General features: G+C 41.7%; 1 protein-coding gene across 2 annotated transcripts in view; it reads right to left on the bottom strand.

Annotated features, from left to right (window-relative positions):
• CDK5RAP2 (CDK5 regulatory subunit associated protein 2) overlaps positions 1-12,428 on the bottom strand; it is a 186,840-nt gene that overhangs the window by 100,130 nt on the left and 74,282 nt on the right. For both annotated transcript variants that reach the window (XM_007451495.1, XM_007451496.1), the window contains exons 13-14: positions 4,349-4,519; positions 599-739 (exon numbers count right to left, since the gene is read on the bottom strand). In XM_007451495.1, the coding sequence (XP_007451557.1) occupies positions 599-739; positions 4,349-4,519 (312 nt within the window). The remainder of the gene's footprint in view (positions 1-598; positions 740-4,348; positions 4,520-12,428) is intronic.

Raw genomic sequence — 12,428 nt, 5'->3', positions numbered from 1 at the left:
GTGGCGTCCAGCAGGCCAGGCAAGGAGCCCAGAGAAGGTGACACCAGAGCGGCAGCCCTAGGGGTGTGCAGGAGCCACCAGGTCAACAAGGAAGAAGAAGCCATTCCAGGCAGATGGAACAGCATGTGCAAAGGCACAGAGAGGCACAAACACGGAGTTTTCGGGAATCTGCAGGAAGTGAGGTGTTGTTAGAGATGATGGGGAATGAAAGAAAAGGAGAATGGAAAACTAGCTTGGGGCCAGATCACGAAGGGCCTGCTGTGCCATTGTAGGTGTGCATGGAAATGTTCAACTGGAAAATGTTCTTACCTCGAGATTACATAGTTCTTGAGAGAGTTGCCCCCAGGAGGGCACATGTGAGGCTCATCTCTGAACAAGCTCTAGCTTCTCGGTTTCCTGAGCAGTGCCAATACTAACACTCGGCTGAAGGGTACTAATCTATAAGGAGGAAAGACTGAGAACGCCTCCTCCTACCTGCTGTAAAGCTCATTTACCAGCACAAGGGCCTCGGAGGGTCTTTAGGTCAGAGGAGTCATCAAATACATGTCAGGAAAGGATATGAATTTGCATGTGAATGTCCAATTTCAGTCGAGCTTACCTCGGAGGAGATGCTTTTGCTGCCTGGTGACTGAGAAGAGCACTTTTCTGTTATTAAGTCTTCACTCCTGAACTCGAGATCCCCCGCAGTCATTAAATAACGGTTCTGCTGTATTGCTTCCAAGTCTTTTTCACTGAATTTCTAAGGAAGAAAACAAATCATAAGGAAGTTGTCATCAGGAAAGAAAATACTAAGAGACGGTCCCAAACTCTTTAAGGGAAGATTTACTGTTTTTCACAATTGAAACAATTTCCACCATCCCCAAATATCAGGCAATTACAAATGGTAATGCAATCCCTTTGTGCATTATTACAAGCAGGAGAGCAGCACGCCAGCAAGGCACAGGCCAGGACAGTGGCAGGCATTACAAACCTCCCCTCCCGCCACCACTGGGACACCTCCCAGCGGGCACAGAAGACAAAGCCCAGGCTCTGGCCCCACGACCCAGGCTCCAATCCTGGGTCCTCCTTGGCGAGGGTGTGATTTCTGAGTCTGTTTCCCATGCTACAGGGTTAGTGCAGTGATTAGAGGGACTGTGTATCAAAACCCAACAAAGTCTAGGCGCTCCTGAAACATTACAAATTTGACAAAACTTGAACCGTCCATATCTACGAGGAGATTTGATTTCCAGGAAGAAAAACGCAAGACTGCAACTACTTTGGGGGTCTGGTCACAGGTGAAAGCTCCTCCTTCACGATGAGACACAATACAGCCCGCTTCATCAACCCCTTCAGAAGAGGTCACATCCAACGATACGACAGGCCTGGAAACCACTTCTCTGGTCTTTTGGCCAAATTCAAGCACAGAATCTATTCCTAACAATTTAAAACCTGGTAACTCCTGAACTAGGTGTCCGTCCACTCTAGGAAATTAATTTCCCGTCCACTCTGGGAAACCTAACCACCCATCGGAATTAATTCATCATGTCAAACATTTCTAAAATAGCTGAACACAAACAAGAAAGTAGATGCAATTTTTTGGAAAAACCCATTGAACTGTAACAGGAAGCACTGGGAATCAAATAACCAAAACAGAAATTCTAGAACTACCATCATACAGTTGTGCTTGAGTTACAATTTTCATTTTTATTTCTTAAAAGTCCAACTATACATACACATTAACAAACGGGCCCACAAGGCTTAGAAGGGAACAGCCACCCCTAGCTCGCCACTTCTCACCTCTGAGTCCCACTCGCAGGAAAAAACAGCTTTTGACTCTACTGATTTCTGTTATTTACTTCCATGTTTCTACATTGTGCTCCTACGCTCACACTGCTTGGTTTTCTAAGGTTAGATTTTATTAACTGGCTCCTGTCATAGAGGTTTAAGGATGTAGCTCTCACATCATCCACCCCCCAACGCTTTTCCTGATAGTTACATCACGATTTTGGTTAAATCAACATTCTGCATTTACGTGATTATGGCCACGCACATACTGTCCACAGTCCAGCCAAATGGTGTTCCATGGTGACATTTCCGTTCATGTTTAACTCCTTGCTTTTCTTGGAATTAGCAACAACTGCTTTGTTGTGTTTACTTAGTTCATGAAACTAAATTATGTACTTAGTGTTAATTTATCTCCAAACTTATAAATTCTTCTACATGGAGTCAAGACACATCAGGTAAATGATGGGCTCTATTTCAGTTTCTTGAAAAAATCCCAACTAAGCCCTCCCTCAACGGCTCAAATCTGGGCTTCCACGTAAGTGGCTGGGAACCCCCTTCCCCACATGCCAGGTGAATTCCCTACTTTCTGGAGCCCATTGTGTGTTACTTCCTCATTTGTACGGACTCGTCCTCCAGCAGTTTCCTGCAAGGAGCACATGGAGGCAGATGATTTTAGGCATCAAATATCTGAAATTGCCTTTATTTTGCCCTCATTCTTGCTGCCAGCTTGGCTGACTACAGAATGCTGGATTGGAAACCACTTTTCCTCAAAACTCTGAAAGCACTGCTCTCCTGTCTCCTGGCTTCCAATGTTGCTGCTGAGAATTCTGATGTCATTTCGGGTCTGGGTCCTTTGTATGGGACCTATTATTTTCCTCTCTCTGGAAGCCTTTCATATCCTCTCTTTGCCCCTGTGTTCTGAAATTTCACAGTGACACAGGATTGTGAAATTGCGATAGAGGTCTTTCTTCATTCACCATGCCAGAAACAGAGCAGGCCCTTTCAAGGTAGAGATATCTGCCCTTGTACTCTGAAAAGTTTTCTCCTATTACTTTGAACTTTTCCTTCCCTCTGCTTTGCCTCTTCTATCTTTCTGGAACTTTTGTTCGTCACATATTGGAGCCCTTGACTCGAGCCTCTGATTTTCTTATCTTTCCTCTCCCATTTGCTCACCTTTTTGTTTGTTTCTGTGTTTAACTATATTTTCTGGAAGATGTACTTGACTCTCGTGCAACTTTTCTAACTCTTTTATTAGGCTCTTTATATCTGTAATCATACTTCCAATTTCCAATAAGGTCATTCCTCTTTTTCCCAAATATCTTTTTTATCAGATCCCGAACTCATTTCTTATCTGAAGATGTTACAGTACTGAGTTTTTTGAAAAGCTGTCTAGTTCTCTTCTCCACCCCCACTGTTTCTGTTTCCTCTACGTAGCTTTGTCCTGTCTTTGTCTTTCCTCTTAGACGCTTTTCTCCTGTTTGAGGAACTCGGGCCACCCACGTATCTTTAAGGGTAGAAGTGTCCAGAAGCTCTGTGAGTGTGGAAAAGGTACACCAACGGCAGCCTCACTGTGAGGTGATCAGGCGGGGGCTCGGCTGTTTTGGTGAAGGACCCCCTACTGTCAGTCAGCATCTTTCAGTCTTCTCGGTCCACAGAGGACTCTCCGTGCTGGTACACACACTTCCACTCCTTCTCACTGAGCGATCCACTCCTGTTTTCAGCTGCACCTGGTGAGCCCCAGGCCAGAGCTTCTCTGGTTTAAGGTCCCCACAGAGTAAACCTCCCATATAGTGCTGGTGACAATAAGGCCACCTAACTGCCCAGCATTCCAGCAACCTCTGTTGCTGACAAAGGTACCAGGTACCCCCACTGCCCTCTGAGCCTTTCTGGGTTCTGTAGGATTAATCAGCTTCTTCTTGTTGGCTTTTCATCCCCAAGGCATGAGGCAGACGGGAGAAAGCTGAATCCTGTAGTTACCACTTATCATTCAAACAGCAACCTGCCCTTCCACCATCCCCATTCTCCTGGTCCTGTGCGTTTATACCTTTTCACCCCTTCACCGTCACGTTAATGAGGCTTCAGGAGGAAGCAGTGTTAAACACTCATGTTCACTCCACCATGGTTACCCGTAATTCTCAGCTGAATCAAAAATCCAGTATACCATCAAGTGATAAGGGTAGTCCAAGACAAAAAAGGAACAGATAGAAGAAAAGTACAGAGGAGCGAGAGAGCATATGGCACAAAGGAAAGCCAGTACCACAGCAGAAGGCTGGCGCTAGAGCAAAGCAGGCCGGGGCCTGAATCAGGGCCTGCCGTTTACTGGTCACGTGACCCAGGGCGACTCCCTTCTCTTGTCGAAGCTTTCATTTCTACAAACTTACCTCCCTGGTGGCTGAGGTCCAAATGGCATAAAGAAAGCTCTACAGTGCTCTGATAAATAACAGTGAAGACCACAGTCTTTTTTAGCCCAGCCTTACCTTTTTATAAGCATTCCTGTAAAAAAGTTTAAAAAACAAAGCAAAACAAAAAAAAACCTATACTGAAGTCAAAAGATTTAAGTACAAAAGAAAAAATGTTGTGGTACCTGAAGCAACAAGCCCTTCTGACTGGCACTTTCTGTTAGACTTCTGATCACTTGCTCTTGACTGTGCAATTTTTTATTACTTTCATTCAAAAGACTCTTGTAACGATTCTCCACTGCTTTCTCTCTTTCATTCACCTCATTGCGTAATTTCTCAATTTCATTTCTAAGGTCCTACCGGAAGAAAAAAGAAAAAATGGAAGTTACTTGACAAAAATTTCAAGGTAATCTTTCACCTGTTAACCTTACTGCTGTAAGAGAGCAAGCTAAATAGATATATTTAACAAATGTGAGCTTCCTTCTCATTTAAAGTCTTATAAAAACCAACTTTTAAGAATAATAAATTTGGGGAAAGCTTCATGCGCAGACATTTATCACAAAATTATTAACAATACTGAAAAACCAGAAAGAAACTAAATGTCTAAATCTAGCAACAGAGAATTAATTATAAAAAGCGTATGGTATAAAAAAAATCACAATTATGAGTAAAAACAAAGCAGGATACTATGTAATATGATGCTGATTGTTTTCTAAGCGTTTACACAAAATATTGTCAAGGCTATACGGAAACACACCAAAATAATGACAGTATCCCCAAGTAGAGGGATTATGGGTGACTTTGCATTGATTTTCATTTTTCTGAGTTTCTAAAATCTCTAAATAAGTCTGTTTTACTTTCATAATCAGAAAAAAAAACTGTCTTAAAAAATGACATTTATAATAACGTGGAAAATGCTTATGTTATAATGTTAAGGAAAAAAACAGAAAACAAAGAGTATACAGTGTGATTTTTCACTACCTCAAAATCTGTACTATTTATAATATTGAAGCACTATTCATAACAGCAAAAGGCTGGAAACAACCCGGATGTCCACCCACGGAGGAACAAACTCTGGTGCATTCTCACAGCGGAGCACTCTGAAGCTATAAAGGAAGAGGAATGAGGACTCTACACATATCCCGCCCCCAAGTAATCTTCTAAACATATTGCTCAGGTGGGCATGTGGGGTGAAAAGTGGTGTGGACCCCAAGAGAAAAAAAAAAGTATGTCTAGCATACTGCCATTTATTTAACCATAAATAATGGCTGCCTATACGGAAAAGGAGAGAACAAGGTACAGGAGAGAGTAGACTCATTTTACAGATGTGACAGTGAAGCTGTTTAAATGTTTAGATAATTATTTTAAAAATAAAATAATAATCTCCTAAAACTAAAAGCAAAAGAAACAGAAAAAAAATTTAACTGTGTATCAAGCTGACTGGTTAACCAACCAGAGAGGAATGATTTCAGTAACGTAAAAGCAGACTAATTTGTACGCCCCTAGTGGGATATTTCTCCAATGTCAAAGGGACTGCTGCAAAAATCGTAAACTGTTTTCAGTAATCATGTTGCAGGAAATAGTATTCATATTGTTACTCTGAAACTGTGTGCACAGATATATACATATTTATTAAATAAGTAATTATCACTATCGTAAGAACCAAGCCTCAGAGAAGACAAATACAAATATAAAAGAAGTTAAAACATGTAATTCTAAATTTGAATTGGAAATACGAATAATGTACATTTTGTTATTTCTTTCCTTTCACTGAAAAAGCCTAGAATCAGTATCCTCCCTAGCATGCAGGCTGTAGTCTCTAAATATCATTGCTCACCAAAAAAAAACAAAAAAAACAACAGGGTTCTTTAAAACAGTGGTTCTCAAAGTGTAGTCCCTAGAACAGAGTTAGCAGCACCACCTGGGAACCGCAAGCGCAAATCACTGGGCCCTAACCCACACCTATTAAATCAGAAACTCTGAAGGGAGGGAGGCAGGGCCCAACAATCTGTGTTTTAATAAGCCCTCCAGGTGATTCTAAATCACACCAGAGTTTGCCTTATAGAAAGGGATGATTCCAGGCCTGGGGCAGGAATATATAGTATGAGCCCAGACATCTTATCATGTCAGAAAGGAAGGAAGCTGTCAAAGACTACACATTCACGTCCAAAGAACTCAGGAATCAACTCGAATAAGCTTTTTCACTGTCGAAAGACAGGACAATTAGAATATCAAGGATAATGACAATGAATTAAAATACGTCAAAAATGTTAAAAAAGCTGGTAAGACCCATTTCAGATTTCTGACTTCCAGAACTACAGGGTAGGTTTGTGTTGGTAAGCGGCCAAGGGTGTGGTGATTTGTTACAGCAGCAATAGGAAACTAATACAGTCACCTTCAGAAGATTTTAGGGAATTCTTCCATTGTCTTTCTTGTATGAACTACACCCCAGAGTAACTAAATAGATAATGAAAAACAAATTTTTCTTCATACAAGTATACAGCTATAAAAGAAGAAGGAATGAAGAAATTAAATTATCACCATTTTGCAAACAATCATCAATGGCTAGTAACATCACAAAAACAGGGACTATCAGATACAATACCTCCTGTTGGAAGTACAAATGAGCACCTATGATGTAATCTTGCCAAAAAATTAAACCTGAATTTGATCGTGCACCTTATCTAACTACCAATTTACTAGAAATAAAAGTCAGCAGAGAAACAAGTTGAATGACGTTACAAAAATACAATCAGCAAAATCCAGAATGTGGAAAACAATAAAGGACAAAGGACCCAACTTATTCAACAAATAAATTTCAAAGAAAAAAAAAGGAGAGAGAACCTGTAGATTAAGTAATAACTAAGGAAGTTAGGGAAGGCTAGTGTGAACCCACAAATTCATAGTGACTGTACTGATTCATTCTGAGTTCATTCTAGCTTCCCTTTCTTAATACACACACACAAACACACGCACACTTGCTCACACACAGAGATGGACATAGAAGTAAATACAGATGTGTATGTGCATGTATGCAAACATATATTCAAGCTCTGTCTACTGCCAAGGCCTAGAAGTACTGACACCCCAGTAGTAATGAGGATACCTGTCATTCAGATCTTGGTTCCTAAATATCATTCTCCAATAAAAGAAACCAGAGATCCTTAGAGAAATGGTTGATTCCAGGATTGGGTTAGGGAAAATAAAAGAAGAGTCCAGGACATCCTGTGACCCTAACAAGTGTGGAAGCGCTCAAGAAATGTTAAAGACACAGGAATCAATTTGAAGGAGTGCCCAATGGCCATATCTGTGCCAATCTGAACAAGAAAATAAAACACAATAGTAACGGCTTAACAACCTACAGAATAGAGCAAATATCCATGAGTTCATCCTGATATAAACAACTATATAATAAATAACTGCAGGAGAAGGGGCAGCCCTTCCTTACAGTAGAATTACAACTAATAAGTGTAGAAGGAATGATGGAAAATCACCACTAAGCAAACACCACAGTAATGACTGTGGTAGGTAAGGGTCATCAATAAGATTCTTAAAAGTATGAGGAGAAACAAGACATTTACATAGTGTCAAAGTATTTCCCCCCAAAATACTTATCACAAATGGAGAACAGTAACTTTACTGTGGAGAAACCCAGGAGACCCCCACCTTAACCAAGTGACCAACACTAACTGCATCAGAAATAAGACGGATTGACATTATGCACCTCCAGATATGACATATCTCGACTATGCTTTTCTTGCCAAGAATGCATAACCTCAATCTAATCATGAGAGAAACATCCGACAAGCCCAAATTGAGGGACAGTAACAAGATAACTGATCAGTACTCTTCAAAGGAGTCAAGGTCACAAAAGACAATGACTGGAGCAACTGTCCCAGATTAGACAAAACTAAGGAGACATGACAATTAAAGGCAATGTGGATCCTGGACCAGAAAAGGGGCATTAATGGGAGAACTGGCAAAATTCAAATACAGTCTGCAGATAACAATATTGTATCAGTGTTAATCTCCTGATTCTATTGAGTGTTCCATAGTTATGTAAAACGTGAACATTGGGGAAGCGGGACAAAGGATACAAGGGAACTCTGTTATTATTTCGAATCTTTATGTCTAAAATTATTTCAAAAGTAAAACTTTTTTAAAAAGAGGCTTATCAATCAGTACAACGTCCAGATCATGATTTGAACAAACTGTTTACAACGATTTTTAAATAAGACAGGGAAATCTAAACATTAATTGGCTAGTTGGTAATATTAAGAAATTATTAATCTTTCTGAAGTGGAAAAAAAATTTTTTTTAACATACTGAAAAACCAACAAAATAATATGCCTGGGAATTGCTTAAAATACTTGAGTGTTGAAAGAGAGGGAGTTGGGAGGAGGGTATAGATGAAACAAGGTTGGCTATGAGTTTATGAGTGCTGAGCTGGGTGACAAGTACCAGAGGGTCAATGTACTATCCTCTCTCCTTTTCTGTGCATTTGCGTTTTTCTTTAATAAGTACTTTTTTTAAAAGCAATGATTAAAAACCTGAAAGAAATTACCAAAACACATGATTATGGATGATCTCTCTTTTTTTTTTTGGCGGTACACGGGCCTCTCACTGCTGCGGCCTCTCCCATTGCAGAGCACAGGCTCCGGACACGCAGGCTCAGCAGCCATGGCTCACGGGCCTAGTTGCTCCGCGGCATGTGGGGTCCTCCCAGACCGGGGCACAAACCCGTGTCCCCTGCATCAGCAGGCGAACTCTCAACCACTGCGCCACCAGGGAAGCCCATGGATGATCTTTTCAATTATTTTTTCTCAATTTTTAAAATATTTTATACTAAGTATAGACCACATTCATAATGGGGGATAAAGTAAACATTTTTAAAGTAACATTTTTTAAAAAGAGAGAAACCACTTCAAAAATTAAATGTTACTCTTTTTCTTGGGCAAACAGATGATGATAAGATTGTCCTAAGCCTTTAATCCAAAACAACTGGACCAAGAACCTATCATGAATTATAAATGTAAACAGAAATTCAATTCTAGAGTAAGGAAAGAAGAGCTTATTATAAGGCAACAGTAACAGAATTCTAAAGCTAAAGAATAAGAACATTCTCCCACAATACAGTTGGGCCAACAAATTAAGACATTTTCCCACTGCAGACGCTCCTGTCAGCCCTTGTCCATCTGCAGCCATAATTTTTATACAATTTTAACTTTGGTTTGGATTTTTTCCCAAAAATGTTACTTTATTCCACTACACCATGAGCTACAAAGAGCACACACCAATTAAACAATGACGACACATCAAGAAAAAAATCTTAAAAGTTAAAAAGAAAAGTTTAAGAGTATAACGTCCAGAAAATAATTATTAAAAACAAAAACAGTACAAAAGACGGAGGTCCACGGAGCTGCTGCGCCTGAGCTTCCAAGTGGGCTCTCCTCCTCTGAGTCCAGGAGGAAGGCTAGCTAGATGAGGTCACCAGGTGATGCTCAGTGAAAGATACCACACAATCTTCCTCTCTATCCATTTTAATGAGAGTATCCTACCTCTCCGATTTCCACACAGTCTCTGTCTGCTCTTACGGGTAATAGAGCAAAGAAGAGCTCTGTGCATAAAACAGGTTTTTTCTAAATTCTGGTTTGTTTTCTTAGGCTAAATCTCCAAGAGTGGAATTACTAGGCCAAAGAGTAATAATAATAAGCATGGTTCGAGGATTCTCTCTACAAAAGAATTCACTTTCTTCCCAAAAGACAGTGGCTGAAATGCCACCAACAAAGCCTAAGTTTCCTGTTTCACCGCAATCTCACCAGCACTATTTTCTTAAATCTTTGCTAAGTTAATTGGTATCAGATGGTCCTTCACAAGGGTTTGAATGCACATGTCTCTGATGGCCCCCACCATCAGCTTTGATATAGCTGACTATCTGGATTTCCCCTTGTGCAAACTGTCTTTAGCCATTCATGAAAGTAGTTTTGAGGACGGTTCTAAGGAAAAGCTGATCTCTCAAGAATCGCCCACGGTGAGCGTACACAAGCACGCACACACACTCGCACACTCTCTCACAGTCCCCCGACATCAGGAAGGCCACCAGGACAAAGTCCATCTGTCTTACTAATGCTACCAGAGAACAGGCAGATGATGAACGTTTCGTGATCGTTTTGCCTTCCTGACCGCTTAGAGAGCTGTCCTAGTCCGAACGAGGACGGGGCTCAAGCGCAGAGGAGCAGCCACGGCTGGTGGGCAGTAGCCTGGGGCTGCCCCGGGACCACCCACACCCGGGACCGCCCACGCCTGGGTTCCATTGGTAAGAAAAGCTGCGGTATGTCAAATCACATTAACCCACGTAACCTTCACAACCCACGTGGCCTGCAAGGCTTTACTCCACCTGGACCCCCACCACTACATCGCTGACCTCTTCTGCCGCTCTCCCCTCACTTGTTCCGCTCTGGCAGCCCCGGCTTTCTTGCCGCCTCTCTTAGATACCACGTACACTCCCAGCTCAAGGCTCTTCTTGCTCCTCTCTCTGCCTGGAAAATTCCCCAAGGCTGCTCCCTCACTTCCATCAAGTCTGAGCTCAAATGTCACCTTCTCAGTCCAGTCTTCCCAAGCCCGTCCCACCTAAAATAACCACCACGAGTCCCACCGCAACCTCACTCCCCATATCCCTTCCCTTCATTATTCTTCCTCATAGCATCTGCTAATACGGTGTTTAATTATGTGTACGTTTGGGTTGTAGTCTCCCCTACCAGGATGGAAGCTCCATGAAAGCAGGGATTTTTGTGTATTTTGTTTACTGTTGTATCTCCAGCACCTAGAATGGTACCTGGCACATAGTAGGCACTCATGGCAGATTTAAGATAGCCATAAATTCTTTGACTTTCCCATTGAAAGGTATGGCGTCTGTGTCCCCTCCTATTAAGTCTGGGCAGTGCGGTGACTACCATGACCAACAGAATATGGCAGAAGTGACACTAAGCCAGTTTCTGGGTCCAGGCTTTAAGAAACTGGCAGCCTCCAACTCGTGTCTCTTGGAACTATGAGTCACCATCCAAAAAGCACGACTACCCTAATGCTGCCATGCTGGAGAGGCCACACACAGGTCTCCAGCTGAGAATCCCAGCTGTGTCAGCTTTCCAGCCATCCCCCAAAAGGTAGCAGACATGTGAGTGAAGAGTTATGGATCCTCCAGACCAGCCCATCCACCAGCTGAGTGCCATGAGTGACCTGGGCCATGGAGAGCAGAAAATCACCTAGCTGAGCCCTGCCCAAACCCTTAAGCCACAAAATCATGAGATATAATAAAATGGTAATGTTCTGAGACACCAAGTTCAGGGGTAATTTGTTATGTAGCAACAGATAACCAAAACAGCACTCAGTAAATATCTGTTGGACGACTGAATAAATGAAGGAGGTAGGTGGGACTGCTCCCATTTTATGAACGAGGAAACAGGTCCAGATAGGTAAAGTAATTCTCCCAAAACCACAGTCATTAAGGGACAGCACCTGTCTGATTCCAAGTCTCTCAGTTCGCTTCCACACAATGACAAGGGTTTGGATTTCTTTGTTATCAGCCACTAATGCAATGATCCCAATCCAGCCAATGGTCATCTGACACTTGCTTTTAAACAAACCTCCCCCTGAAAACTGCTGAGAAAGGGACAATGAAATCTTTTTTTAAGCCACTTAGGAACATCTTTAAATTCACAATAAATTCACCTGCCATCCTAGAAAGATCCCGTCTACTTTTTCATTTTAAAATATGTGTGTATTATGCTAAATAAAAAGTATACACTGCTCATGTGCACAGTAATTACAGGTCCACTTAACATCATTTCCCAGATTCAGTTCCCTCCTTTATAAAACACCTATCAGACCCGTATTTTGATGTCTGGTCAAGTTTTTGTCTATGTGCATGTGTTTGGCAATCATTTATTCCATTCTCCAGTTCTTTTTTTTTTTTTTAATTCAGCAACCTAGGTTAACAACTTCTTACATGTTTCACGTGATAAAAGCCACTAGGTTGTTGCTTTTCTCCCCCATATACCCCTCAACCTAATAGAGCTGACAACATGAAAACAACATACCTGTTCCAGGATGCCACCAAGGACGTATAGTTCTGTCATTCCTCCAGATTGGGGGGTTCTTAACCTGAGGACCACTGAACAGGTCGGTCCCTGGGAGTCCATGGAAATTTGTACATTTTGGGGGGTAGAGCACTCTCAGTGTAAATCAGGAGTTCAAGGAAAGTCAGGA

Source organism: Lipotes vexillifer, unplaced genomic scaffold, assembly GCF_000442215.2.
Source record: "Lipotes vexillifer unplaced genomic scaffold, Lipotes_vexillifer_v1.1 scaffold588, whole genome shotgun sequence".
NCBI classification, from domain to species: Eukaryota; Metazoa; Chordata; class Mammalia; order Artiodactyla; family Lipotidae; genus Lipotes; species Lipotes vexillifer.
Note: the sequence above shows the minus strand (reverse complement) of the source record. Positions and strands in the feature narration are given on the sequence as shown.